Raw genomic sequence first — 26,465 nt, forward strand, 5'->3', positions numbered from 1 at the left:
GCTCATCAGCTGCGTAAGCGGGATGCGGCTAAGGAGATTGCTGGAGTGAGAGATAAGAGTGGGAATGTGGTGCGGAAGGGGATAGAGGTGAATGAGGTCTTCAAGGATTTTTACGGGGAACTGTACTGGTCGGAGCCAACGGGGGAGAGGAGTGGAATGGAGAGGTTCCTTGACGGGCTTTCTTTCCCGAAGGTGCAGGAGGAGAAGGTGGAGGGGTTGGGTGCGCCGATTGAGCTGGAGGAGCTAGTTAAGGGGATCGGGCAGATGCAGTCAGGGAAGGCACCGGGGCCGGATGGGTTCCCGGTGGAATTTTATAAAACGTTTGTGGATCTAGTGGGCCCCTTGCTGGTGCGAACACTCAATGAAGCGTGGGAGGGGGGGACTTTGCCCCCGACCATGTCACGGGCGCTGATCTCGTTAATTTTAAAGAGGGACAAGGACCCCCAGCAGTGTGGTTCATACAGGCCCATATCTCTCCTCAACGTGGATGCTAAGGTCCTGGCAAAACTCCTGGCCACCAGGATAGAGGACTGTGTGCCAGGGGTTGTGCACGAGGACCAGACAGGTTTTGTGAAGGGAAGGCAGCTGAACACGAATGTGCGGAGATTGCTGAATGTCATTATGATGCCGGCGATTGAGGGGGAGGCAGAGATAGTGGTGGCACTGGATGCGGAGAAGGCCTTCGATAGAGTGGAATGGGGGTACCTATGGGAGGTGTTGGGGAGGTTTGGATTTGGTGAAGGGTTCATTAGATGGGTAAGGCTGTTATATGAGGCCCCGATGGCGTGCGTGGCTACGAATAGGAGGAGGTCGGAGTACTTCCGGCTTTACCGAGGGACCAGGCAGGGTTGCCCCTTGTCCCCCTTGTTGTTTGCACTGGCAATCGAGCCGCTGGTGATGGCATTGAGAGATTCAGAGAGGTGGAGAGGCTTGTTGCGAGGTGGAGAGGAACATAGGGTGTCGTTGTATGCCGACGACCTGTTACTGTATGTGGCGGACCCGGTGGGAGGGATGCCAGGAGTGATGGAGTTACTAGACGAGTTTGGGACCTTCTCAGGTTATAAATTAAACTTAGGCAAGAGCAAGGTGTTTGTGGTGCACCCTGGAGACCAGGAGGAAGGAATTGGTAGGCTCCCGCTTAGGCGGGCAGGGGAGAGCTTTAGGTACCTGGGGGTGCAAGTGGCCAGGGACTGGGGGACTCTCCACAAGCATAACTTTACCAGGCTGGTAGATCAGATGGAGGAGGAGTTCAGGAGGTGGGACATGCTGCCATTGTCGTTGGCGGGGAGGGTGCAGTCCGTCAAAATGACAGTGCTTCCGAGGTTCTTGTTCCTTTTTCAGTGCCTGCCCATATTTATCCCCAGGGCCTTCTTTAGGAGAGTGACTAGCAGTATTCTGAGTTTTGTGTGGGCACATGGGACTCCGAGAGTGAGGAGGGTGTTCCTGGAGCGAGGAAGGGATGGAGGTGGGCTGGCACTGCCCAACCTTCTGGGGTACTATTGGGCAGCCAATGTGTCAATGGTGCGTAAATGGGTGATGGAGGGGCGGCGTGGAAAAGAATGGAGATGGCGTCATGTAGAGGTACGAGCCTGGGTGCCATGGTAACGGCACCGTTGCCGCTCTCCCCTAAGAGGTTTACCACGAGCCCGGTGGTGGCGGCGACCCTAAGAATCTGGGAACAATGGAGACGGCATCGGGGGGAAACAGGGGCCTCGATGGAGGCTCCACTGGGTGGCAACCATCGGTTCATCCCGGGGAACACGGATGGGGCATTCAGGGGGTGGCAAAGGGCGGGCATCAGCAAATTGAGGGACCTGTTTATTGGCGGGAGGTTTGCGGGCCTGGGGGAACTGGAAGATAAATTTGGCCTTCCCCAGGGGAACATGTTCAGATACCTGCAGGTAAAGGCGTTTGCTAGGCGACAGGTAGAGGGATTCCCTTTGCTGCCCTCGCAGGGGGCGATGGACAGAGTGCTTTCGGGGGTGTGGGTAGGAGAGGGGAAGGTGTCTGACATCTATAAGGTAATGCAGGAGGTGGAGGAGTCGTCAGTGGAGGAGCTGAAGGCTAAATGGGAGGAGGAACTCGGGGAGCAGATAGAGGACGGGACTTGGGCGGATGCCTTGGACAGAGTCAACTCTTCCTCCTCATGTGCGAGGCTTAGTCTCATCCAATTTAAGGTGCTGCACCGGGCCCACATGCCCGGGACTAGGATGAGTAGGTTCTTCGGGGGTGAGGACAGGTGCACCAGATGTTCGGGGAGTCCTGCGAACCACGCCCATATGTTCTGGGCATGCCCAGCACTGGAAGAATTCTGGAAGGGGGTGGCGGGGACGGTGTCGAGGGTGGTTGGATCCAGGGTCAAACCAGGGTGGGGACTCGCGATTTTTGGAGTTGCGGTAGAGCCGGGAGCGCAGGAGGCGAAAGAGGCCGGTGTCCTGGCCTTTGCGTCCCTAGTAGCCCGTCGAAGGATTCTGTTACAATGGAAGGATGCAAGGCCCCCAAGCGTGGAGACCTGGATCAGTGACATGGCGGGATTTATAAAATTGGAAAAGGTCAAATTTGCCCTGAGAGGATCAATACAAGGGTTCTATAAACGATGGCAGCCTTTTTTGGACTTCCTGGCTCAGAGATAGGTAACTGGGTCAATAGCAGCAGCAACCCGGGGGGGGGGGGGGGGGGGGGGGGGGTGCATTATTGTAGTGTTTATTCTGCAACTTTATAGTGTGTTAATATGCGTTGTTGTTAAAATGCTGGGTTGTTCATGGGGATGGGGCGAATGTATATGATTGTTAATATTATTGTTACTTTCGGTATTTTACTAAGGTGCGTCAATGTTGTATAAAATCAAACTTTCCCAATAAAAATGATTTAAAAAAAAATAAAAAATTTGTGAAACATGACTTTCCCCTTACAAAGCCATGCTGACTTTCCCCAATTAGCCCTTGCCTGTCTAAATGCCTCTTGAGTGGGAACAGTTTCTCAGTATTTAGCCTGTCCATACCGCTCAGGATCTTGAATACCACTATCAAATCTCCTCTCAAACTTCTTTTCTCCAAGGAAAACAGTCCCAATCTATCCTCCTAGCTACAGTTCATTATCCTGGAATCATTCTTGTGAGTCTCCTCTGTACTCTCTCCAATGCCATTGCACCCTTCCTCAAGTATGGCACCCAAAACTAGATCCAGTACTCCAGATGAGACCTAACCAGTGTCTTATACAAGTTCGACATGACCTCCTTACTCTTGTGTTCAATGTCACTATTAATAAAACCTTGTATACGATATGCTTTATTTAACTGTTCTCTCATCTGACAACTTCAATGACTTGTGTACATATATACCAAGATCCCTTTGTTCCAGCACTTTCCTTCGAGTTTCTTCTTTCCTTTTACACTGTCTCTCCATGTTCTTCCTATCAAGTTAATCGTCTCACACTTCTCTGCATTGAACTTCATTTGCCACTTTCTCTGTCCAATCCACCAATATGTCTGTGTCCTTGTGAAGTAAAAGATTATCTCATCACAGTTGACAATGCTGCCAGTCTTCATATCATCTGCAAAGTTTGATCATGCCCTGCCCACCACAGGTCATTAATATATATCAGGAAGAGCAAGGGTCCCAACACTGACACCTGGGGAACTCCATTACAAAGCTTCCTCCATTATGAACAATAACCGTTTATCATTGCCCTCTGTTTCCTGTCACTGAGCCAAGTTTTAGAAAAAGCTTTGCTCTTGCTAAGGAAAGGCAAGTTGATGAAAACTAGGTAGATTGGTTCTCACTGGTCTGCCAAACATGAGTTCCGTTGGTGATCGTGTCAGAGGTCTCCGGCACTGATACTACGGCTGGTCAAAAACAACCACCAACTATTCAATTTGCCAGCATTTGGCCAATAGCTTTGTATGCCTTGGCATTGCACGTGCACATCTAAATAGAATCATATAATTTACAGTGCAGAAGGAGGCCATTCGGCCCATCGGGTCTGCACCGGCCCTTGGAAAAAGCACCCGACTTAAGCCTACACCTCCACTCTATCCTTGTAACCCAGTAACCCCACCCATCCTTTTTGGGCACTTAAGGGCAATTTATCATGGCCAATCCACCTAACCTGCACAGCTTTGGATTGTGGGAGGAAATTGGAGCACTCGGAGGAAACCCACGCAGACACGGGGAGAACGTGCAGACTCCGCACAGACAGTGACTCAAGCACGGAATCGAACCTGGGACCCTGGAGTTGTGAAGCAGCTGTGCTAACCACTGCTACCGTGCTGCCCTCATTATTTATTCATGTTACTTCTTGTATCAGTTCATCACATTGCATCAAGTGTCAAAAAGTCGCTGCAAATTCAACATAATAAAGGAAAAGATTTATGGAAAAGCTTTTTAAAAAAATTTTTTAAAAATTGCAACGTGCAAATTGTATTGTAAAAATCTTTCTATCGTTAATTAAATTGTCCCTCAAGTTCCCCTGGTTGTAGAGACACAACAGAAATAATCAGGTTTCAGATTACACTTTCAGCACCTTTGTGGATCTGTAAAATATTTGGGAAGATTGAATTCAAACTTTAATTTAAAAATCTGCCAAACATGTAAAGCAAATATATATTCATTTGGGAATGTGGCTGCTCTGTAAGGAAGAGCAAACACTGCTGTGGAAATTACCCCAACCAGCAGGGTGGCAAGAATTGCATTGGAAATCCAATAATGTGCCCGATAGCCCTGGGGAAATACTCAGGGAGTTCGGTAATAGCTCATTGAGATTTGGAGACAGTTTCGGCAACACTTCGGGTTGGGGGCAGGGTCAAGGAAAATGCCGATTCGGGAGAACCACAGATTTGAGCCAGGGAGGTAGGATGGAAATTTTCGGAAATGGGAGGAGAAGGGGATTAAGACAATGAAAGATTTGTTTCTTAGGCGTCGGTTTGCAGGATTGAAGGAGCTGGAAGTGAAGTATGGGCTGGAGCAGGGGGAAATGTTTAGATACATGCAGGTTCGAGATTTTGCCAGAAAGGAGATACAGAACCTCCCAGTGGAGCCGGCCTCCACATTGCTGGAGGAGGTGCTGACGACAGGGGGACTGGAGAAGAGGGTAGTGTCAGCAGTTTATGGAGCTATTTTGGAAGAGGACAAGGCACCACTGGACGGGATCAAAGCAAAGTAGGAGGAAGAGTTGGGGGAGGATATGGAGGAGGGGTTCTGGTGTGAGGTGAATGCCTCCACCTCATACGCGAGGTTGGGGCTGATACAGCTGAAGGTGGTACACAGAGCACACCTCACGAGGGCAAGGATGATCCGATTCATTGAAGGAGTAGAATGTGTGGGGTTTGGTGGGAGGATGAGATTGTTGTTATCGATATGGGGATTGACATATTTGTTAATGATTATTGTTTATTGTTGGTGGGTGTAAATTTGGGAGAAAGTGTGACAAAGGAGGAGAATAATGAAATATATAAAAAAAGAGATCCAATACGGTGGAGCTTGAGCAAGAACCAAGACATACTTTTAATTCTGACCTTCATATCAGAAGTCCAGGCTGGGATTCTCCGAAATCCTGGCCAAGTGTTGACTCCGGTGTCAAAACGGCACGAGCATAGACAGTCCTTGGGGGCTAGAACGGCGCCGGAGTGCTGTACGCTGCTCCGGGGCCGAATGCTGGCCCGCAATGGCTGGCGTGTATCCGCACATCCGCGCCACGGCCAGCGCGGGTCCGCCCATGCGCTCCACGGCCGTTTCCGCGCCGGCCCGGGGGCAACATGGCGGAGCCCTACAGGGGTGTGGCGCGGAGGAACATAGGCCCCCCCCCCCCGGAATTAACGTACCCCCCGATCGAGGGCCTGGCCACCGTGGAGGCTCTCCCCCCCCCCCCCCCCCCCACCTGGAGCCGGCGTCGCAGCGATCGCGCCGGCGTGATTGGTGCCGATTCTCCAGTCGCCGGTCCGGCGTCGGAGCGGCGTGGCGGGATTCGCGCGCCCGTTGGCGCGGACTCGGAGAATCCTGGCGCCAGCCTGGAATCAACTGGCAGCAAATTACCTCATCACTTTTTGAATACTTGCCCTTCATCTGTGACCTAACAACATATCCCCACAATTTCCCCATATGTTTTTTGTTATGCCTTTTGCTAACAAAAATCTATCAATCTCAGATTTAAAATTAACAATCAACGTAGCATCAACTGCCATTTGTGGAAGGGTTCCAAACTCTTATCTCCTTCATGTGAAAGCATTTTGTAACTTCATATTGAAAGGCCTGACTCTAACATTTAGGTTATGCCTCCTAGTTCTCGATGCCCTAACCAGCAGAAATAGTTTCTATCCATTAATTTGATCAGTTCACTTTATTATCTTGAAACCTTCAATAAAATCATCTTAATATTCTTAATTCCATGGAATACAACCCTAGTTTTATATTTATGTTGGTCACCTTGGGAAAAAAAAATGGAGAATTATAATGCAGACGAAAAGCTGTGTAAAAAAAATGTATTATAGAAAACAGCTAAGTCTTCATATATTTTATGATTGGAAACTCTGCATATGAATTCCAGTATATTTACTAAAACTTAGTCACACACATATACTGTCGTACATTTCTTTCACAGTGTTGCAATTCCTGAGGGTGATGACTATCCTTTTACCCTAATGTACTTGTAAAACAACTTGCAGTTTTCCTTTATTGTGCCTGCCAGTATCCTTTCATTTTCTTTCTCTTTTTAAAATAATTTTAGAGTACCCAATTAATTTTTTCCAATTAAGGGGCAATTTAGTGTGGCCAACCCACCTACTCTGCACAGCTTTGGGTTGTGGGGCCGAAACCCACGCAAACACGGAGAGAATGTGCAAACTCCACACAGGGGCTGGTTTAGCTCACCGGGCTAAATCGCTGGCTTTTAAAGCAGGCCAGCAGCACGGTTCAATTCCCGTACCAGCCTCCCCGGACAGGCGCCGGAATGTGGCGACTAGGGGCTTTTCACAGTAACTTCATTGAAGCCTACTCGTGACAATAAGCGATTTTCATTTTTTTCAGACAGTGACCCGGGGCTGGGATCGAACCGGGGACCTCAGCGCCGCGAGGGAGCAGTGCCCAGTATCCTTTCATGGCCCGTTTTTGCTCTCCTAATTTACTTTTTAAGTTCCTTCTTCCACATTCTATACTCCTTCAGGGCTTCTGCTGTTTTGAGTCCTCTATCTGCCATTAGCCTTCCTTTTGTCTTTATCTAATGTTGTATCTCCCCCTGTGTCCAGTGTTCACTGAATTTGTTGGTTCCACCTTTTTTCTTTATTGGAGCATGTTAACCCTGCGCTCTCCCTATTTCCTCCTTGAATGTGTCCCTCTGTTCTGTCACTGATTTACCTAAACGTGTCTGCTCCCAGTCCACTCTAGCCAAATCATTACTGATTTTATCAAAATCGGCCTCCCCCAGTTTAGAAACTTTAAATTTAGGCCCATCCTTTTCCATAACGATCTTGAATCTACCAGAGTTATTATTATACTTCAACTACTTGCCTAGCTTCATTACCCAATATTAAGTCCAGGACCGCCCCTCTTTTGTAGGACCTTCTATGTACTGGCTTAAAAGGCTCTCCTGAACATATTTTAAGAATTCCGCCCCGACTAAATCTTTTTCATACTATGACGACTCGAGTTAATGTTGGAAAAGTATTTTGTGATGATCGGCCGGGGGTGGGGGCAGGGGTAGGGGGGGCTGCCATTCCGTTGGGCAGAGACTCGCTTTAGATAGCTTGGGGTGAAGGTTGCTCGGGAGAGGGGGGGGGGGGGAGGGGAGGGGGGGGGGGGGGGTTTGATGGGGAGAGTGAAAGCTGATTTGGCAAGATGGGATGGTCTCCCTCTGTCACTGGCGGGTTAGGTACAGACGGTTAAAATAAGCGTGTTGCCGCGATTTGTGTTTATTTTCCAATGCCTGCCGATTTTCCTGCCAAAGGAATTTTTTAGAGAGATTGAAGGAATGATTACCGTGTTCATATGGGGAGGGAAGGTGGCCAGAGTGAGGAAGGTGCTGCTACAGCGGGGAAGGCAGGCAGGGGGTTTGGGTCTTCCGAACCTGATGTATTACTACTGGGCAGCGAATGTGGAGAAGGTGCGGAGCTGAGTCAGAGAGGTTGATTCCAAGTAGGTCGGAATGGAGGAGAATTTGTGTAGGGGGTTGGGATTGAAGGCGCTAGCAACAGCGCTGCTCCTGATGGCCCCGGGGAAACACTCAGGGTATCCGGTAATAATAGCTTCATTGAGAATTTTGAGGCAGTTTCGCCTCCAATTTGGGGGCAGGGTCAAGGGAAATGCCGATTTGGGGGAACCACAGATTTGAGCCAGGGAAGTGGGATGGAAATTTTCGGAAATGGGAGGAGAAGGGGAGTAAGACACTAAAAGATTTGTTTCTTGGGGGTCGGTTTGCAGGAATGAAGGAGCTGGAAGCTAATTATGGGCTGGAGCAGGGGGAAACGTTTAGATATATGCAGGTTCAAAATTTTGCCAGAAAGGAGATAGAGCTTCCCGGTGGAGCATGCCTCCACATTGCTGGAGGAGGTGCTGACAACAGGGGGACTGGAGAAGGGGGTAGTGTCGGCGGTTTACGGGGCTATTTTGGAAGAGGAGGAGGCATCACGCGAAGTGATCAAAGCAAAGTGGGAGGGAGAGGGTATGGAGGTGGGGTTCTGGTGTGAGGTGCTCTGGAGGGTGAACGCCTCCACCTCGTGCGCGAGGTTCGGCCTGATGCAGCTGAAGGTAGTGTATCGAGCGCACCTCACAAGGGCGAGGATGAGCCGGCTCTTCCTCTTCATCAGGAGATTTCACCTGAGGAAAGAGCTGCGCTCCAAAAGCTAGTGATTCGAAACCAAGGTTGGACTTTAAGCTGGTGTTGTAAGACTTCTTACTGTTATTTGTTTATGTTAAGATGCGGGCAGTTGTTTGGGGGTTGATGGGAGGATGGGATTGTTGTTGTTGATATAGGGATTGACATTATATTCGCTACTGCTTATTGTTTATTGTTGGTGGGTGCAAACCTGGGAGAAAATATGAAAAAGAATAAAACATTTTTTTTAAATGTTGGGAAAGTTGAAATTTCCCACTCACTACCCTATTACTTATATACTTCTGGAATTTGCCTACATATCTATTCTGCTTTTTCTCTCTGACTGATAGGGGGCCAATAGAACACTCCCAGAAGCGTGATTGCTCCTATGTGGTTTTTAAATTCTACTCGTATAGCTTCATTCAGATGTCGTCCCTTCTACCTGCTGTAACTGATTCAAAATTGTAACACCCTTTCCTCTTACCTTCTTCCCCGTCTTGCCTGAGGCTCCTATTTCCTGGAATATTGAGCTGCCATTCCTGCCCCAACCCCCCAACCATGTCTCAGTGACAGCAGTTTGCCCTAAACACGTACTCCTTGCATTAAAATAAATACCATTCTCTCTTGTGACTTAATGGCCTATAACTATGCCTTCCTGTCTCACTTGCTGTCGCTTCTAATTTTGGCTGTGCAACTCCCCCATGCTGAACCTGCTCTCAGGATCCCACCCCTTTGCCAGATTAGTTTAAACCCTCCTCAACAGCACTTGCAAGCCACCCTGCAAGGACAAGAGTCCCATTTTGGTTCAGGTGCAACCTGTCCGCCTTGTACAGGTCTCACCATCCCCCAAAACAGTCTCAATGTCCCAGAAATGTAAAGCCCTCTCTTCTGCACCATCTCCCCAGCCATGCATTCATTTGGACTAACCTCCTATTTCTATACTCAGGAGCATGCGGCACTGGAATTAATCTAGAGATTAATCTAGTTTTGGGCTTGCACTTGGAGGTGTTGACCCAAGGTGCATCATTGCAATTGGTCAATCTTATTTGGTCTATCTGCACTTGGAGTGAAAGATTTTACTGTACAAATCATTTGTCAGCCAGACCGTCAATTCTGGGGTAGTGTGGAGAACAAGTGGTGTGATCTATTACCCATTTACCACACACGTCCCTGAATGGCGTAGCAATAAATTGAACAATTTATCTGAGATTATCTCCCAGGCTGCCCCAAATAAAATGAAAATAGCACTTAAAAGTATGTACTTGGTGTATCATGCAATACTTAGAAAAATAAGCAGCGGCAACTGAGAAGTAATTCACTGGGACCTGGTAGAAATTAGAAGCAATCTTAGCCAAGAATGAGCAGAAATCTCTTGTGGTAAAATCTGACTTCACATATGTTCCTCATGAGCCTCACACTTCTTAACTGTGACTTCAATATCATTGTTCATACCCGACTGACGGACTGCCTCTTGCTTGCCTCCTTATATGATTTATAATTGTGTCTTCTGATGCTGATATACCTTCTGGTACCTAGCTAATTCCATGGATGTTTACCGATGTGAGATCGCAACATGCTGGTAGGCCTGATATCTCTGGGCCTTTGGTTTCTAATACGCAGAACATCTGTGACACTCAGGATGACTGGCTGTATTTCACACTAGTACTACGGGTCCTAAACATGGAATTACTGAGCCATGAGATGCCGAAACGTTCATGGTGGTGGGTTTTGCCATGGCCTTCCATTTCTATGGATACATTGCTTTCAGAATTCTCAGTGCTGTATGTTTGCACTAACCCCTGTGGCTATTTTTGCCAAGAGCAAATGTTTACCGACTTTTCTAAGGGCAGACTGTTTGAATTGTGGCAAATTCATCAGACTGTGTAATGGCATCTAGGAATTCTGAGAGGTTAACTGTGTGGAACATATGCTCACCGCACCGTGCACATTTTAATCATCGTCATTGACTGTTTTGTTCTCCACCTCGTGCATGTGTTTCCTATGGGACCTGGTATGGTCGTTGTTGTTGCTTGAAGGTATTGCCCGTTTGCGATCTGCTTGAGCCTTGGCTGTTTTGTGCTGCTGCCAGTACGCCTTGTAGAAAGTATGAAACGCTGTGTAGCCATCTCAGATGGCCACCTGCAAAGGACCATGGGAATTATGGTAAACCCCAGGACTCAGACACACTCCGAGCTTGTGTGTGTATTTGCAACCCAGATAGCTAGAAGCGATCGAAAACCCCGCTCGTTTGCATTCTAATGGACCATTTCCCCAGAACAAAAGAACTGTACTCAGGTAACCGATGCAGATGCAGACTAACCGGCGCCACTCCCTTGGCTTAAAAAGCCCAAACAGCCAAGGTCAATGACCGCTTAGGACACGCCCAGCCATCAAGGCACCCGCCCCTTTTGGCCAAAATTGAAGGCAGTGATCGAAGCCTACTAAATTATTGGGTCCAAAGCTAAGGAACGCACCAAAGAGCGCGAAATCCCAGAGGGATAAAAAGAGACACAGCCATGTGTTCGGTCTCTCTTGGCCCCGACCTACGCCTAAAGCCAAGTGTAGCATTATGACCAGAAGACAAGTTCAAGACCAACGATCACTACCAGACGAATGAGCCCAGCAGAAACGAAGCCACTTCTTCTACCCAACCTCGCAAGACCCAGCCAAAGGCCTTGTTCATCTGCATAGAGCCGGTTGCCCTGAAGTTAAGTGCAGGTTATTGTAGTTGTTAGGTGTAGTTTAACTTGTAGTGTTTTATGTTGCATGTCGAAGTAATCCTTGTGTATAAATAAACTATCTTTAAACTTGAACTGACTAATTTGTTGTTTGGTCTTTGATCGATATCCGGTAAAGTCTTGTGGTGGTATCATTTGATACCTCGCGACTCTGAAAAGCAATATTATCATTAATACATGCCATAGCTAGTTAAATTGGCAACAGCTGGACATCTAATCTGCACCTTCCACATGTCTTCCAGTTTTTGGCTGTGTCACTGTATCGACAGTTGGGGTTGCACACAAGACCTGTAAGCTTTATCAGCCTGCAATAATTACTTCATACTTTTGTCCATCTTTAAGTGATTGATGCCATGGCTTCTGTTTGTCCGCCAGTTCTTTTTGAATCCATCTATTGGAGTCAATGTAATTGCCAATTCGCCGATTCTTTGCACCTGAAAAATTGCAGTCCCCATCCTTTTCTCTGCATCAGCTGATAAAATGATTGATGGATTCCTTGGGCTGTCAGTTGTATGACATAAAATCTAGGTGATGGATACGGAAGTTCAGTTTGACTCTTGAACTGGCCTACAAAAGTTGTCCGAATGCTTTTGGGATCTTCTTGGTTGTCTTCTTAGATTGTGAACCTGGATGTATTGAGCCTATGTGAACCTTCCTTTACAATGGTTTCCCATTTAAGCGTGGGAACTTTGGGGCCACCTTTGCAATATTACCCGGACCTTTCTGCTTCTCTGTTGTTCAAACAAATACTGTGAGCACTTTAAACTCACTGCATTGTGTCAGTTGCTTGTCGTTCTTCTGTTCCACTACTGTTCACATTCCACTGATGCTGCAGTGAGTGGCGCTGTTGCCACTTGTGCACATGTTTCAGCTGTGCCCACAAAGCTGAGTTGTGGCAAGAGCACACCACGATGCACCACAAAGTGAATAATAGTGCCCAAGACAGTTCCACGTTGCTTCAACACGTCGTTTCCACAACCTTAAGTCTGCTCGATTTCCACAGTGGTCCTCCCTTGGTTCTCCCTTGCCTGTGAAGGAACCAACCCACACTTCACCTTTCCTGGCTGAGCACTGCCTGGCACTGAGCCTCTCAACACATTGTCACTGCCTGTTGAACTCTCAGACTCTGCGTTCCAAACTCCAGTTAGAGGTCCCATCATTTGCATTTACTGAGTGGTTCCCAGCTTCTTCCAAACGCTGGCACCATGTTGTGAATGCTGTGTTTAAAAATGAAAAATTCGACTTCCGGTGGCAGCTATGATGGAGCAAGTCGCACATTTGGTGGCTTCCGCTTGGGTCGGACTTTTGGACCTTTTCCCCTGATTTTCTACCAGACTTGAATTGTAAAACTGACGACAGAGACAATTGTGTACTGAATTCCCACATCGGTGCATGGAGAGGAGAATTAGAAGTGCTCGTAAAGGCAGAAACAGAAAGACAGAGAAGGCTTGGGCTGAAGCTGCAGCAGGAGACAGCATGGCAGAGGACTGGACCTCTGGTTTGTTGACCGAGCGGTCAATGAGCAGCTGATGCAAGTTATTCAGGAAGGCTTTGCTAAGCAGAAACGGGACTGCTTGGACCCGATAAAAGAGTCATTTGAGCGGCTGGAGCTTAGATTGGACGCCCAAGATCGGGCGATCCAGAAGGTAGAGAAGGCGCTGGCTGAGCAGGAGGAACATCAAACTGCGGTGGAGTTGGAGATGGGGATGCTGAGAGACCAGCAGAAGAAGCTCTTGAGAAGGTGGAGGACCTAGAGAATAGGTCCCATAGGCAGAACTTGAGAATCGTTGGGCTCCCGGGGGGGTCCGAAGGAGCGGATGCTGGGGCATACATAGCGGGTATGTTTGAGAAGCTGCTGGGGGAGGGGACATTCTCCTGACCCTTGGAGGTGGACAGAGCTCACAGAGCGCTCGTGAGGAAGCCGCGAATGGGAGGCACCCAAGGGCAATGGTGGTGAGATTCCACAGGTACTTGGATAAGGAGCGCATTCTACAATGGGTCAAGCAGACACGGAGCTGTAAGTGGGACAACGGTATCCTGTGGGTTTACCAGGACCTGAGTGTGGAGGTGGCCAGGAGAAGAGCAGGCTTCAACCAGATTAGGTCGATCCTTTTTAAGAAAAAGGTGAAGTTCCGACTGTTGTATCCGGCCCGTCTCTGGGTCAAGCACGAGGAACAGCACTTTTATTTTGAGTCGCCTGAGGACGCGCTGGACTTCGTGAATAGGAAAGGACTGGTGGTGGACTGAGAACTTTTGAACTTTGCTGCAACGTTCATGGTTTTTTTTGTTTTGTTTTTGTGTTCTTTTTTAAAAAAAAGTTTCTCTTTATTCGTTTTGTGGAAGCTGTTTGTAATGCCTTTTGCATCGATTTGGGACCAGTGGTAGAGCTGAGTGAGTTAAGGTTTTCATTTGCACTGTTGGGGGGTGGAGGTGTGTAAATCTTGGTGTTTTTCTGTCGGGCAATTGTGTGGGGATTGTTTGATGTTGGAGTATGTTTGTAGGAGCGAGGGGGAGGGACCAATTGGTAGGAGACTATCCTGTGCCGGGGCGGGGCCTACCAAGCTGGCTGGCCGGGTTAGCACACGGAAGTGCGGTGGGGGGTGGGGGGGGGGGGGGGGGGGGGGGGGGGGGTGCATATGTTCGGTTTATTAAAGGGGTTGAGTTACAGGGTGTTGTTACTGGGGGGGGGGGGGGAGTAAATGTTCTGCTGACGAGGGAGGGACTTGGGCTCAGGGACAGAGAGGAGGTTGGGGCGGAGGCTGCCTGGGGAGGACCGGTGGAGACATGGAGCATGGGCTGGAGGTGGGCCCAAAAAAGGGGATGGCTGATTCGGGGGGGGGGGGGGGGGGGGGCACAAGAGCCTCCCAACTAGGCTGATCACCTGGAATGTTCAAGGATTAAATGGGCCAGTCAAGAGGGCACGTGTGTTCGGGCATCTTGGGGGACTGAAGGTGGACGTGGTATTGTTGCAGGAGATTCACCTTAGAGTTACGGACCAGGTTAGACTGAGGAAAGCCTGGGTCAGTCAGGTCTTCGCTCGGGACTAGACTCAAAGACTAGAGGAGTCGCGATCCTGATCAATAAGCGGCTGGTGTTTGAGGCGGGTAGAATAGTTTCAGATGTAGGAGGTCAGTACATTATGGTCAGTGAGAAACTGGAGGGGGTGCAGGTGGTATTAGTAAATGTGTATGTGCCAAATTGGGATGATGTGGAGTTTATAAAGAGAATGTTGGGGAAGATACCGGACCTGGACTTGCACAGGTTGGTCATGGGAGGGGACTTCAACACAGTTATTGACCCTGGCTTGGACCGGTCAAGTTCGAAAATGGGCAGGATGCCAGCAATGGCAAAAAGCTAAGGGTTCATGGGGCAGATGTGGGGTGGGTGGATCCATGGAGATTTGGGAAGTCAAGGGTGAAGGAGTTCTCCTTCTACTCACACGTGCATAAAGTGTACTCCCGGGTTGATTTCATTATTTTGAGCAGGGCCTTACTGGCAGGAGTGGTGGACACAGGGTACTCGGCGATCATGATCTCAGACTATGCTCTGCACTGGGTTGACCTGCAGGTTCGTAAAGACAGTAACCAGCGCCCGCACTGGAGGTTAGGTGTGGGACTTTTGGCTGATGAAGGGGTGTGCGAGCGGCTGAGGAAATGTATTCAGAACTACCTGCAGGTCAACGACACGGAGGAAATTTCAGCAGCGGTGGTCTGGGAAGCACTGAAGGCAATGGTTTGAGGGGAGCTGATCTCAATACGGGCCCACAGGGAGAAAGTAGACAGGGCAGAGACAGACCAACTGGTAAAGAAGATACTACAGATACTGGGAGGTATGCGGAGACCCCAGAGGCAGCGCTTTTAAGGGAACGGTGGAGGCTACAGGCGGAGTTCGGCTTGTGAACCACAGGGAGAGGGTTGGAGTAGCTGAGAAAGGCGACGGGGGCGATCTATGAGCATGGAGAGAAGGCCAGCAGAATGCTTGCACAGCAGCTTAGAAAGAGGGAGGCAGACAGGGAGATAGGGAAAGTAAATGACGGAGTTGGGAACCTGGTTGGAGTTTCAGCAGGGGTGAATAAGGCGTTTAGGGATATCTACAGTAGGCTGTACAGGTCAGAACCCCCTACAGGGCCGGAGGGGATGAGGCACTTCTTGGAGGGGCTGAATTTCCCAAAGGTGGACGGGGAGTTGGTAGAAGGGCTGGGGGCCCCGATCGGGTTGGAAGAGATAGTGGAGGGTCTGAAGGCCATGCAGGCGGGTAAAGCCCCGGGGCTGGACGGGTACCCAGTGGAGTTCTATAAAATGTTCTCTGGGATATTGGGGCCGGGATGTTCAATGAGGCAAGGGAAGAGGGGTGCTGTCCCGACCATGTCACAGGCCACGATTTCACTGATTTTGAAGAAGGACAAGAACCCAGAGCTGTGTGGGTCCTACAGGCCGATATTCCTGTTGAATGTGGATGCCAAATTGCTGGCCAAAATTTTATCCTCCAGGATTGAGGATTGTGTTCCGGACATTATTGGGGTTTGTTAAGGGTAGGCAATTGGTGGCCAATGTAAGAAGGTTGTTAAACATGATTATGATTCCCCCGGAAGGTAGGGAGGTGGAGGTAGTGATCGCAATGGATGCAGAAAAGGATTTTGATTGGATAGAATGGGACTATCTGTGAGAGGTACTAGGACGGTTCAGATTTGGGCGGGGCTTTATTGACTGGGTCAGGTTGCTGTATCAGGCTCCTGTGGCAAGCGTTTGGATGAATAGGACAACATCGGACTATTATAGACTGCACCGGGGGATGAGACAGGGATGCCCCCTCTCCCTTGCCAACATCGGGTTGGCGAGGGGAAACGAATTTGGGTATCTGCAGGTGCGGGAGTTCCTACGTAAACAGGTGTCAACCTTCCCGCTCCTACTGCTAAGGGGGATTCAGGACAGGGTAGTTTCCAGAGGGTGGGTATGAGAAGGGAGCGTCTCTGACATTTACAAGGAACTTATGGGGTCAGAGGAGACGCAGATCGAGGAGCTGAAGCGCAAGTGGGAGGAGGAGCTGGGAGGAGAGATAGAGGATGGTCTATAGGTGGATGCGTTGAGTAGAGTCAACGCGTCCGCAACATGTGCCATGCTCAGCCTGATACAATTTAAGGTCGTTCATCGGGCTCACGTGACAGTGGCCTGGATGAGCAGATTCTTTGGGGTGGAAGACAGGTGTGCAAAATGTGCTGGAGGATCAGCGAACCATGTCCATATGTTCTGAGCATGTCCGAAGCTTAGGGGAGGTCGTGGGTCGGTTCAGATTTGGGCGGGGCTTTATTGACTGGGTCAGGTTGCTGTATCAGGCTCCTGTGGCAAGCGCTTGGATGAATAGGACAACATCGGACTATTTTAGACTGCACTGGGGGACGAGACAGGGATGTCCCCTCTCCCCACTGTTGTTCGCGCTAGTTATAGAGCCGTTAGCAATTGCTCTGAGAGCCTCGATTGGGTGGTCTGGCCGGGTTGGGGGGGCACAGAGACGACCTGCTTCTGTATGTATTGGACTCAATAGAGGGGATGGAAGAAATCATGATGATTCTAGAGGAATTTGACTGGTTTTTGGGGAAAGGTGATATGTTTGTGGTCCAGGCAAGGGGACAGGAGAGGCGATTGGGGGGGCTGCCGTTTAGATTAGTAGGGGGAAGCTTTAGGTGCCTAGGCATTCAAGTGGCGCGGGAATGGGACCGGCTGCATAAATTAAATCTGGCCCGGCTAGTGGACCAAATGAAGGATGATTAGTGGGCAACATGGTAGCATGGTGGTTAGCATAAATGCTTCACAGCTCCAGGGTCCCAGGTTCGATTCCCGGCTGGGTCACTGTCTGTGTGGAGTCTGCACGTCCTCCCCGTGTGTGCGTGGGTTTCCTCCGGGTGCTCCGGTTTCCTCCCACAGTCCAAAGATGTGCGGGTTAGGTGGATTGGCTATGCTAAATTGCCCGTAGTGTCCTAAAAAGTAAAGGTTGGGGGGGGTTGTTGGGTTACGGGTATAGGGTGGATACGTGGGTTTGAGTAGGGTGATCATTGTTCGGCACAACATTGAGGGCCGAAGGGCCTGTTCTGTGCTGTACTGTTCTATTTTCGGAGATGGGATGCACTTCCGTTGTCACTGGCTGGGAGGGTGCAAACGGTGAAGATGACGGGCCTCCCGAGATTCTTGTTTGTATTTCAGTGTCCCCCATCTTTATTAGAACATAGAACAGTACAGCACAGAACAGGCCCTTCGGCCCTCGATGTTGTGCCGAGCAATGATCACCCTACTTAAACCCACGTAACCCGTATACCCGTAACCCAACAATCCCCCCATTAACCTTACACTACGGGCAATTTAGCATGACCAATCCACCTAACCTATTCCGCAGTCCTTTTTTAAACAGGACAACAAAAGTGATCACTGGCTTCGTTTGGGCGGGCAAGACCCCGCGAGTAAGGAAGGTAATGCTTGAGCGGAGTCGGGGAGAGGGCGGGCTGGCGCTGCCAAATTTTAGTAACTATTACTGGATGGCGAATATAGCCATGATCAGGAAGTGGGTGGTGGGGGAGGGGTCGGCCTGGGAGCATATGGAGGCGGCTTCATGCAAGGGCACCAGTCTTGGGGGCGTTGGTAACTGTGCCTCTGCCGTTCCCGCCGGCATGGTACTCCACCAGCCCCGTGGTGATGGCGGACCTGAGAGTCTGGGGGCAATGGAGGAGACATGTGGGAGCAGAGGGAGCATCGGTCGGGTCCCCAATCTATAATAATCACCGGTTTGCCCCGGGAAGTATGGATGGGGGGTTCCGGATATGGCAGAGAGCAGGGATTGAGTGGATGGGGGATATGTTTATAGAGGGGAGCTTTCCGAGTATGAGGGTGCTGGAGGAGAAGATTGGGTTGGCGAGGGGAAACTAATTCAGGTATCTGCAGGTGCGGGGCTTCCTACGTAAACAGGTGTCAACCTTCCCGCTCCTACCACTACAGGGGATTCAGGACAGGGTAGTTTCCAGAGTGTGGGTGGGCCAAGGGAAGGTCTCTGACATTTACAAGGAACTTATGGGGTCAGAGGAGACGCAGATCGAGGAGCTGAACCGCAAGTGGGAGGAGGAGCTGGGAAGTGAGATGGAGGATGGTCTATGGGCAGACACGTTGAGTAGAGTCAACACGTCCGCAACATGTGCCAGGCTCAGCTGATACAATTCAAGGTCGTTCATCGGGCTCACGTGACAGTGGCCCGGATGAGCAGATTCTTTGTGGTGGAAGACAGGTGTGCAAAATGTGCGGGAGGACCAGCGCACCATGTCCACATGTTCTGGACATGTCCGAAGCTTAGGTGATTGTGGCAGGGATTTGCATATGTCATGTCCACGGTGTTAAAAACAAGGGTGGCGCTGAGTCCAGAGGTGAAGATTTTCGGGGTGTCGGAAGACACAGGAATCCAGGAGGAGAAAGAGGAAGACATTCTGGCCTTTGCTTCCCTGGTAGCCCGGAGACGGATACTATTAGCTTGGAGGGACTCAAAGCCCCAAAGTCGGAGACCTGGCGATCGGACATGGCTAGCCTTCTCTGTTTGGAGAAAATCAAGTTCGCCTTGAGAGGGTCACTGTTAGGGTTCACCCGGAGGTGGCAACTGTTTGTCAGCTTCTTTGCGGGAAATTAATGATCAGCAGAAGGAGGGGGGGGGGGAGGATTTAGTTTAGCTTGGAGTAGGGGGTAATAAAGGTGGGACCTGTAAGGGAGGGAGACGGCTTTTGCACTATGTTTATAGTTTCATGTACATTGTTTATTTTGTTGTTGTTACAATACCAAAAATACCTCAATAAAATGTTTATTAAATGAAAAATTCGCTACCGCCAGTATTACGTTATTTTTTTTCTTCTTGTGCTTACTTTAGTGGGTTAACATCAAGGCAGCAACCACATGCAAGGGATTAATACAATTCAGTAAAGACCTGAGAAGTTGGTAACAGTATTGCACATTTGCAGAAATTACACACTTCCTCAGAACAAACTGCAACTAAGCCTGAATCACATGATACATTGCTTCTCTAGTAATGTATGCAGAAAGCACAACCATATCCACTTTAATATGTGCCATGGATACAGGAGGGGAGGGGGATTGCTGGAGTGGGGCTGAACCATGGGGTGTGGGAGGGGGTGGGTGAGCTGAGAGTATAGGAGGTTTGGAGCGAGAGAGACACAGTGATGCAGGAGGTTGAGCCATGTGCAGGAGTGGGTGCGAGCAGAAGTATGGGAGGTTGAGCGGGCAGTGCAGGAGGCTAGGTTTAGCAGCATTGGGGGGTGACAGGCATAGGTATGATGGCACTCCTGATTTAAAGGGCTGGGGTCATGGAGCAGACTCTATACTTGCTATAAATAAATAAATCAAAGTAGAAAACTAGGTAAATCCTCAAACCTCAATCCTCAAACAGTCCATGTATGCATGTTGACGGGTGCCAGTGGGACCATTAGCGGGTGTTCCCACAGAGCCATTACTGGTGAATCAGAAGTTCATGGATCCAGTGTAAGTCGGTTCCTTGGAACCTTTGATTCCGATGTGGCACTCAATAGTGGTCGTGGTGGACATTCTCTGCTATTGGGACCATGAGATCTGTACAGATTAAACTGTTTATCATTAGCTTTTGGAAGTATCAGATGGACTGTCGAATGTGTTTTCTCTACTTAAATGTTATGGGCTTCTAAATCCTGAAGCCCATCGTCACAAACAAATGCATAACTGGTTTGGAGAACACAATGTTACCAGGTGTTTCCTGAGCAGTGAAACGTTTGAATAACTGAGAGCCACGTTTCTTTCTAACCGACGTTGATGCAAGATTCCGGTAGATTCACTGATATCACTCAGCGATGGTAATCTGTTTGCTTTCTGGCTCTGCTGATAAAGTAAAAGATGATAATTAAACCATCTTTTGCCCAGGGGCTGGATGCCGAAATAGCGTTATCATTTTCTGATTGTGTTCTCCCCGGTGTGAAGCTTTGCCCACAATCTCCAATCCTCAATTATTGTTCCTAACACACAAAGCTGTGCCGTCTTGACTGCTGTCTCTCCGATGTAAAGAGCTTATTTTCTTGGTCATTTTTCTCTTTTCAAACCAAAGGCTGGTAACGTGGTGACAGGGGAGATGGTTGAAGAGCTTATACTGGCGGGAGCTGATATCATCAAAGTGGGCATCGGACCAGGTAAATGAATAAATGAGAGAACAAAATGTTCCAAGTAAAACTTTGGCTGGCTGATTTCCATTTGTTCACATTCATTGATAAGTATAATTGCTTCTGTGCATTCATTTTTTGAAGCTAAGGGTGACTGAGCCTTAATGTCCTTCATCAGTACAGTACTTGTCTAATTGCCTCTGCCAGCAACATGGACAAATGATTTTGAAACTTGTACAATAGCTTCTAAAAATCCCTCTGAAGTTCTTGTTGTGTGCAATTTTGGGTCAGTGTACTTTTGGGTCAAGCGTTACACTGAGCCACACATACCATGAATGCCCAGAGTTTGCTCACGGGTATGATTAAAACTCAACTCCCCAGGCCAAATGTAGCCTCTGATCCCTGACTATCAGGCCCTCAAATCCCTGCCATTCAATCCTATTTGTGTTGATATTCCTTATTTGTTGTTCTTGTGCTGTTAGCTCATTAGTTGGATAATCTAAATCAAAACCCCTGGACCTATGAGAACTAGCAGCTGGAGATGTATAAATTAATTTAACTTAACATTAAGGCCTAGGTTTTCTGATTTGTGCCCATTGCATTTCTGGGAAGGGGGGGGGGGGGGGGGGGGGGGGGGGGGGGGGTGGTCAGAAGCTATTTAGGGATGTGCTTTGCTTACCTACGCTTCCTTTTCCATGAGTGGGGAACATCTAGCTAGATTATGGCCCATAACTTGCTGGATCCCCAATGAGGCGCTGGGAAATCCCTCCTAGAAAAGTTCCGGCTTACTCGCCAATTTCCCATAAGTGCTAACTTTACCCCATCCCTAATGTGGTCCACTAGGTGAGTAATGTTCTCCGAACTATCAGGGATATAAGTACAGCACTCAGAACCCACTACAGCACACGTACCTCCCTCATTGGCGAGGAGGTAGTCTAGAGCCTTGCGGTTCTGTAAGGCAACCATCCGAACAGCTACTAACTCTGCGTTGAGCTCACTGAGTCCTTCCACGGTATCATTAGCCACCTGCTCCAATATATCGCGGAGCTTGGTGACTTTTTGGAGAGATCTAATACTGCCGAACTGCGGCCAAAGGACAGTAGTTATCACCTCCCAAGGCACAAGGGACCTAGTGGTTCGGGCATGGGGATGATTTGGATAGATCTGTATAATGGGTGATGCCAGGGACTACAAAACCCATATAGCAAGAACCCGACCAATTTTCTGGCAACCAGGGATATGCTTTATGTCCGCATATAAAATAGGTATCATTGTACGAGGTCAAGTTCCCCTTGGCATCCGTCATCATGATTCTAGTCGGCTTCCCCCTCCAGGGGCCGCCACTTGTATGGTTTTCTATTGCTGACCAATTAAAGGTGAACAAGCCTTTTTGTGTAAGATTAGTTGTGGGTGGTTGCCAAATCAAGGTCTGGTTACATTGGCTGGTACCTACAGGGTGGGTCCCATTGGCATGATCCTTTTTAAAACATATACTGCCTTTTGGAAATTTAGCATACTTGGGGAGGATCAGGTAGGGCGGCTGACGTGTTACAGTAAATTTCGGCCACCACCATCCTTTAAATCTGCTCATATCAAACCTGGCCGATCGCCAAACTATCATATCTTATGTATCATTATCAGGATCGGTGCAATTACGTCGCAGAGCCCATTCTGCAACCTCCTCGATCAAATAAGAAAGAGGGACCAAAGGAATACCCCCATGGGCATGGCTAGGAACATGCGTACATACCCAACAAGAAGAGACATTCAATTTCTTTGCATAAGTATAAGACAAACAGGAATGAATTCGCAGTCACATGGTGCGTTGCCCGCTTCCTCCTGGCAGGCGGGTGAGTATGGATAGTCTTACATTCAGGAACTCGTGGCTTGCCTTTCCTCGTACACCGGTAGTCCCACCGGCATGCGTAGCGATCGCAGGTCACGGATCCGCGAGTAGTCAGGAACCGAGGCTTCTGCTCGTCTTGATGAATGATGGTGGTGCAGGTATCTACCGGGGTCGCCGTCCACAAGGTCTCATCTGTGGTGCTGTTGGCACAGCTAAAGGTGTCCTCACGACAAAGGTGCAGAATTCTTCCGCCGGGTCTACATCTCCGGTCTCGAGCGGTCGCACACAGTAGTGTGCTAGCGAGGATCGCGAGGACAAAAGGCAGCCTCATCCTGTAGTCGAACGATCAGCCACATGTACCTAGAACTTTAAAACGAGAGTTAGTGATCATGCAAACTTTATTAGTTTACAATGGTGCATGTGGATCCATGCATTACGTCCTTCAACTTTGACTGCTGTGGGTGTGGTTAGGAGAACTTGAAATGGTCCCTCCCAACGCGGTTCCAACCCCTTCCGTGTCCGATTGCGGATCATCACCTGATCTCCCGGTTGTACAATATTGGAGCTAAGGGTGGCACTTCCTCTTGTGTGGCACGTACTCGCAAGTGGAGACTCTTTAAGACTTTAGTGAGGGCTATTATGTAATTAGCCATTTCTGTAATGTGGTGGAACTGAATGTCTTGGGATGTATGACAGTCCCAGGGGGTGCGAAGGGGACTTCCGTACAGGATTTCAGAGGGGCTCAATCGAGTCTTTCCCGCAGGGGTGGTTCTGATCTGGAAAAGTGCAACAGGTAAAAGTTTGAGCCAGGTGGCTCCGGTCTCTGCTTGTAGCTTAGCAAGTTTGGTTTTCAGAGTCTGGTTAGCTCTTTCCACTATCCCAGCTGCCTGGGGTCTGTAGGCGCAGTGTAACTGCTGTTTAATTCCCAGTTGAGTGCAGAATTCTTTATTGATCTGTCCCACAAAGTGAGGTCCATTATCAGAGCTTAAACGATATGGAATTCCAAATCTTGGTACAATTTCATGCATAAGAACTTTTACTACAGTTGAAGCCTTCTTATCTACAGTAGGATAGGCCTCTATCCATTTACTAAACACATCAACAATCACTAATACATGCTTATAACACTGGCATCTTTCCAACTCAATGTAGTCCAGTTGCAGGGTCTCAAAGGGACCCTCGGGTAATGGTGTCTTCCCCGGCTCACAGGGCACTGCCTTACCAGGGTTATACTGCTGGCATATCAAGCAGCGACTGCTAATTCGTTGGGCTATCTCCTGCAACCTAGGATGCCACCAGGTTTTCAGCAGTATATCACCTGTAGCGCGTGCACCACAGTGAGTTGCAAAGTGTACACATTCGGCCACCCAGGCTGCCAAAGCATCGGGCATACATGTCTGCCCTGCTGGGGTGACCCACAGCTTACTTTCTTTATCATATGTACATCCCAATTCTTCCCATGACTTTTTATCGCTAGCAGGAGCGTCCTCCTGCAGCTGGATTACGTCAGTAATGGTCGGCATAGGTTTTTCAGAGGGAGACTTGCTATTTGAGCTTTTAGTCTGGCTCATCATTTTGGGCACTACCATGGCTTTTGACTTTGAGGCGACTTTTGCTTGGTGGTCGGCCTGCCTATTTCCTTCATCTACTGGAGTTTTTCCTTTCGTATGGGCAGTACACTTTATCACTGCTACCTTTTCTAGAAGCATAAGAGCTTGGAGTAATTGGGTCGCTAGCTGCTGATGGGAAATTGGGGTGCCAGCGAATTATTGACAATTCTTCAATAATTGTCCAAAGTCATGTACGACTCCAAAGACATATCTGGAGTCTGTATAAATATTTACTTTTTTGCCTGTTCCTAGTGCGCATGAGCATATTAGCGCGAACAATTCTGCTTGTTGGGCTGAGAATGGAGTTTCAAATGCTGCTGATTCTACTGTCTCCCCATCCTGGTTGATAGCATATCCTGATAACCGCTCCCCCCTTTCACCGATGGAAGCACTTCCATCTGTGAACATGGTCAGGTCTGGGTCGTTAAGAGGGCATCCTATAGGTCCTCCCTGACAGATGAATCGTCCTTTATAAGTGACATGCAATCATCCAGGGTTTTCTTGCTCAAAGATCCATTCTGCATGGGACAGTGGCTTAATTAATCTGAAAATTCAAAATTTAAGATTTGTAAGTTCCAATTAAAATGCATCTCCAGCTGTGTGGACTGTTCATTACTTTATCAGAATTAAAAGGGCCAGAGCTCACAGGCAAACCCAGCATGGGAGTGTCAAGACATCTTCTGGATTACACACAAAAGCTTGTTGAAAGGGTTAATTGTCTTGCAGAGACAAAAAGGGGCGTATAGTGGGTGGATAAATTGGAATGATGCCATTCGCATCTCTAAATGTTTTAAAAAATATTTTTCACTCAAATGGACTGGGAGTAAAAGTTGGAGTGCTGCCAAATTCTCGTTATCAAGTCTTTCAGCAAACACAATATGTTATTGAAACTGAGTGAACTAATTTTGCGCTGATCATGGACATATTTCATTTACCCATCTGTTGTTTATAAGTAATTCTGCAATATCATAATTAAAACATCTGCGTTGTGAGACAGGTTAGTTTCACCCTACTGATGATTATTTGTGTCAGGGAAGTTTTAACCCTGAACTAATGAAACACTGGCTTGATCATATTTGTCATATGTATTTCAACTATCCTAACCTCCACTGAACACCATAAAACTAATATTTCCTTATTCTTACATATGTGATTTTGCACCCTGATTAAAATTCCTTGTGTATCAAAATTACCCTGGAAATGCCAATGATAGCCTTTGAAAAGATTTTTTTTTTAACTACACAAACTATAATCTTTAAAGGCCCAAAAGCTCGTAACAAAACTTTTAAAAGTCAAAGTCTGAAGTCAAAGTCTGAATACAGAGACAGTGAATAGTTCAGAACAAAGTTTAGATGCCTAAAACTCCCTCTCTCTCTCTCTCTAACCCTCTCACTCTTTCTCTAAAACGGAGCTCAATTAAAATACTGAACAAAATTTTTCATTCTCCTTCGAAAACTTTATCTGTGTCATTCCATTTAAGTCAATTTCCACTGATTAATTTTAGAGGCATTAGCTATTCTTAGAGACGTATATGTCTTTGTGCAGATGACCTGCTTGCTGAAATGGTTAAATTTTTGTACAGAATCGAAAGTGGTGGAGAACTTGGCATGATGCCATCTCCATCCGCTATGTGACCTCAAACATTATCTACCCTTTCTTTCAATTTTCAATGTTCGTTATTTAACAGGTTTTTGGAAAGAGACATTACTGGATGTTTATTTTTCTTTTATTTCAAATGAGTTGAATTACTGCCGAATTTATCTGGACGGCTTGAAACGATCTGAAGTTATTCTCGACATGTATCCGTTCTTAAGTTTCTAACCGTAATCTTGTATTGATTTTCCTCCCCGTTTTTTGTTTTGGGAGGGGGGGGGATTAGTCATCCTCAGATATTCCTGAACAAAACTAATTGAGTGTTTTAGCCCCTTTCTGATCTTTTGGACTTCACTTAATCTGATTTTTTTTCTCTCCTTGAGACATTCCGGGACAGTCGTTAGCCGTAATGGTTGGCAGTTTTGTGATGTCTTTTGCTAGTTTGCACAATCTGTACTGCCGTATCTTTACTCGCTTTATTGCTATGCTTAAAGGAGTTAGAGCTCAATTCCTTTAAACCAGCCTGTCTTCCAAATGGTGTGAAGGTTTAATTTATGTCATTTGTGCTTCTAACTATATTTGTCTTATCTTTACTTCTGTGTATCTCACCATTTTTCTCTGTTCCACAGAAATCACACCCATCTTTGATCATTGTTTTTTTTTCAGAGTATTTTGCTCTTCAAAAACCAAAAAAAAAATTTTAAACTGAC

The 26,465-nt window shown here is 48.0% G+C and overlaps 1 protein-coding gene across 1 annotated transcript in view; it reads left to right on the plus strand.

Moving 5' to 3' along the window:
• The window catches only part of LOC119965981 (GMP reductase 1), a 153,369-nt gene that overhangs the window by 49,779 nt on the left and 77,125 nt on the right, over positions 1-26,465 (plus strand). Inside the window, exon 5 of the mRNA XM_038797052.1 lies at positions 20,655-20,736. Coding sequence (XP_038652980.1) covers positions 20,655-20,736 — 82 coding nt within the window. The remainder of the gene's footprint in view (positions 1-20,654; positions 20,737-26,465) is intronic.

The sequence above is a fragment of the Scyliorhinus canicula genome, chromosome 5 (genome assembly GCF_902713615.1).
Source record: "Scyliorhinus canicula chromosome 5, sScyCan1.1, whole genome shotgun sequence".
In the NCBI taxonomy this organism is placed as follows: domain Eukaryota; kingdom Metazoa; phylum Chordata; class Chondrichthyes; order Carcharhiniformes; family Scyliorhinidae; genus Scyliorhinus; species Scyliorhinus canicula.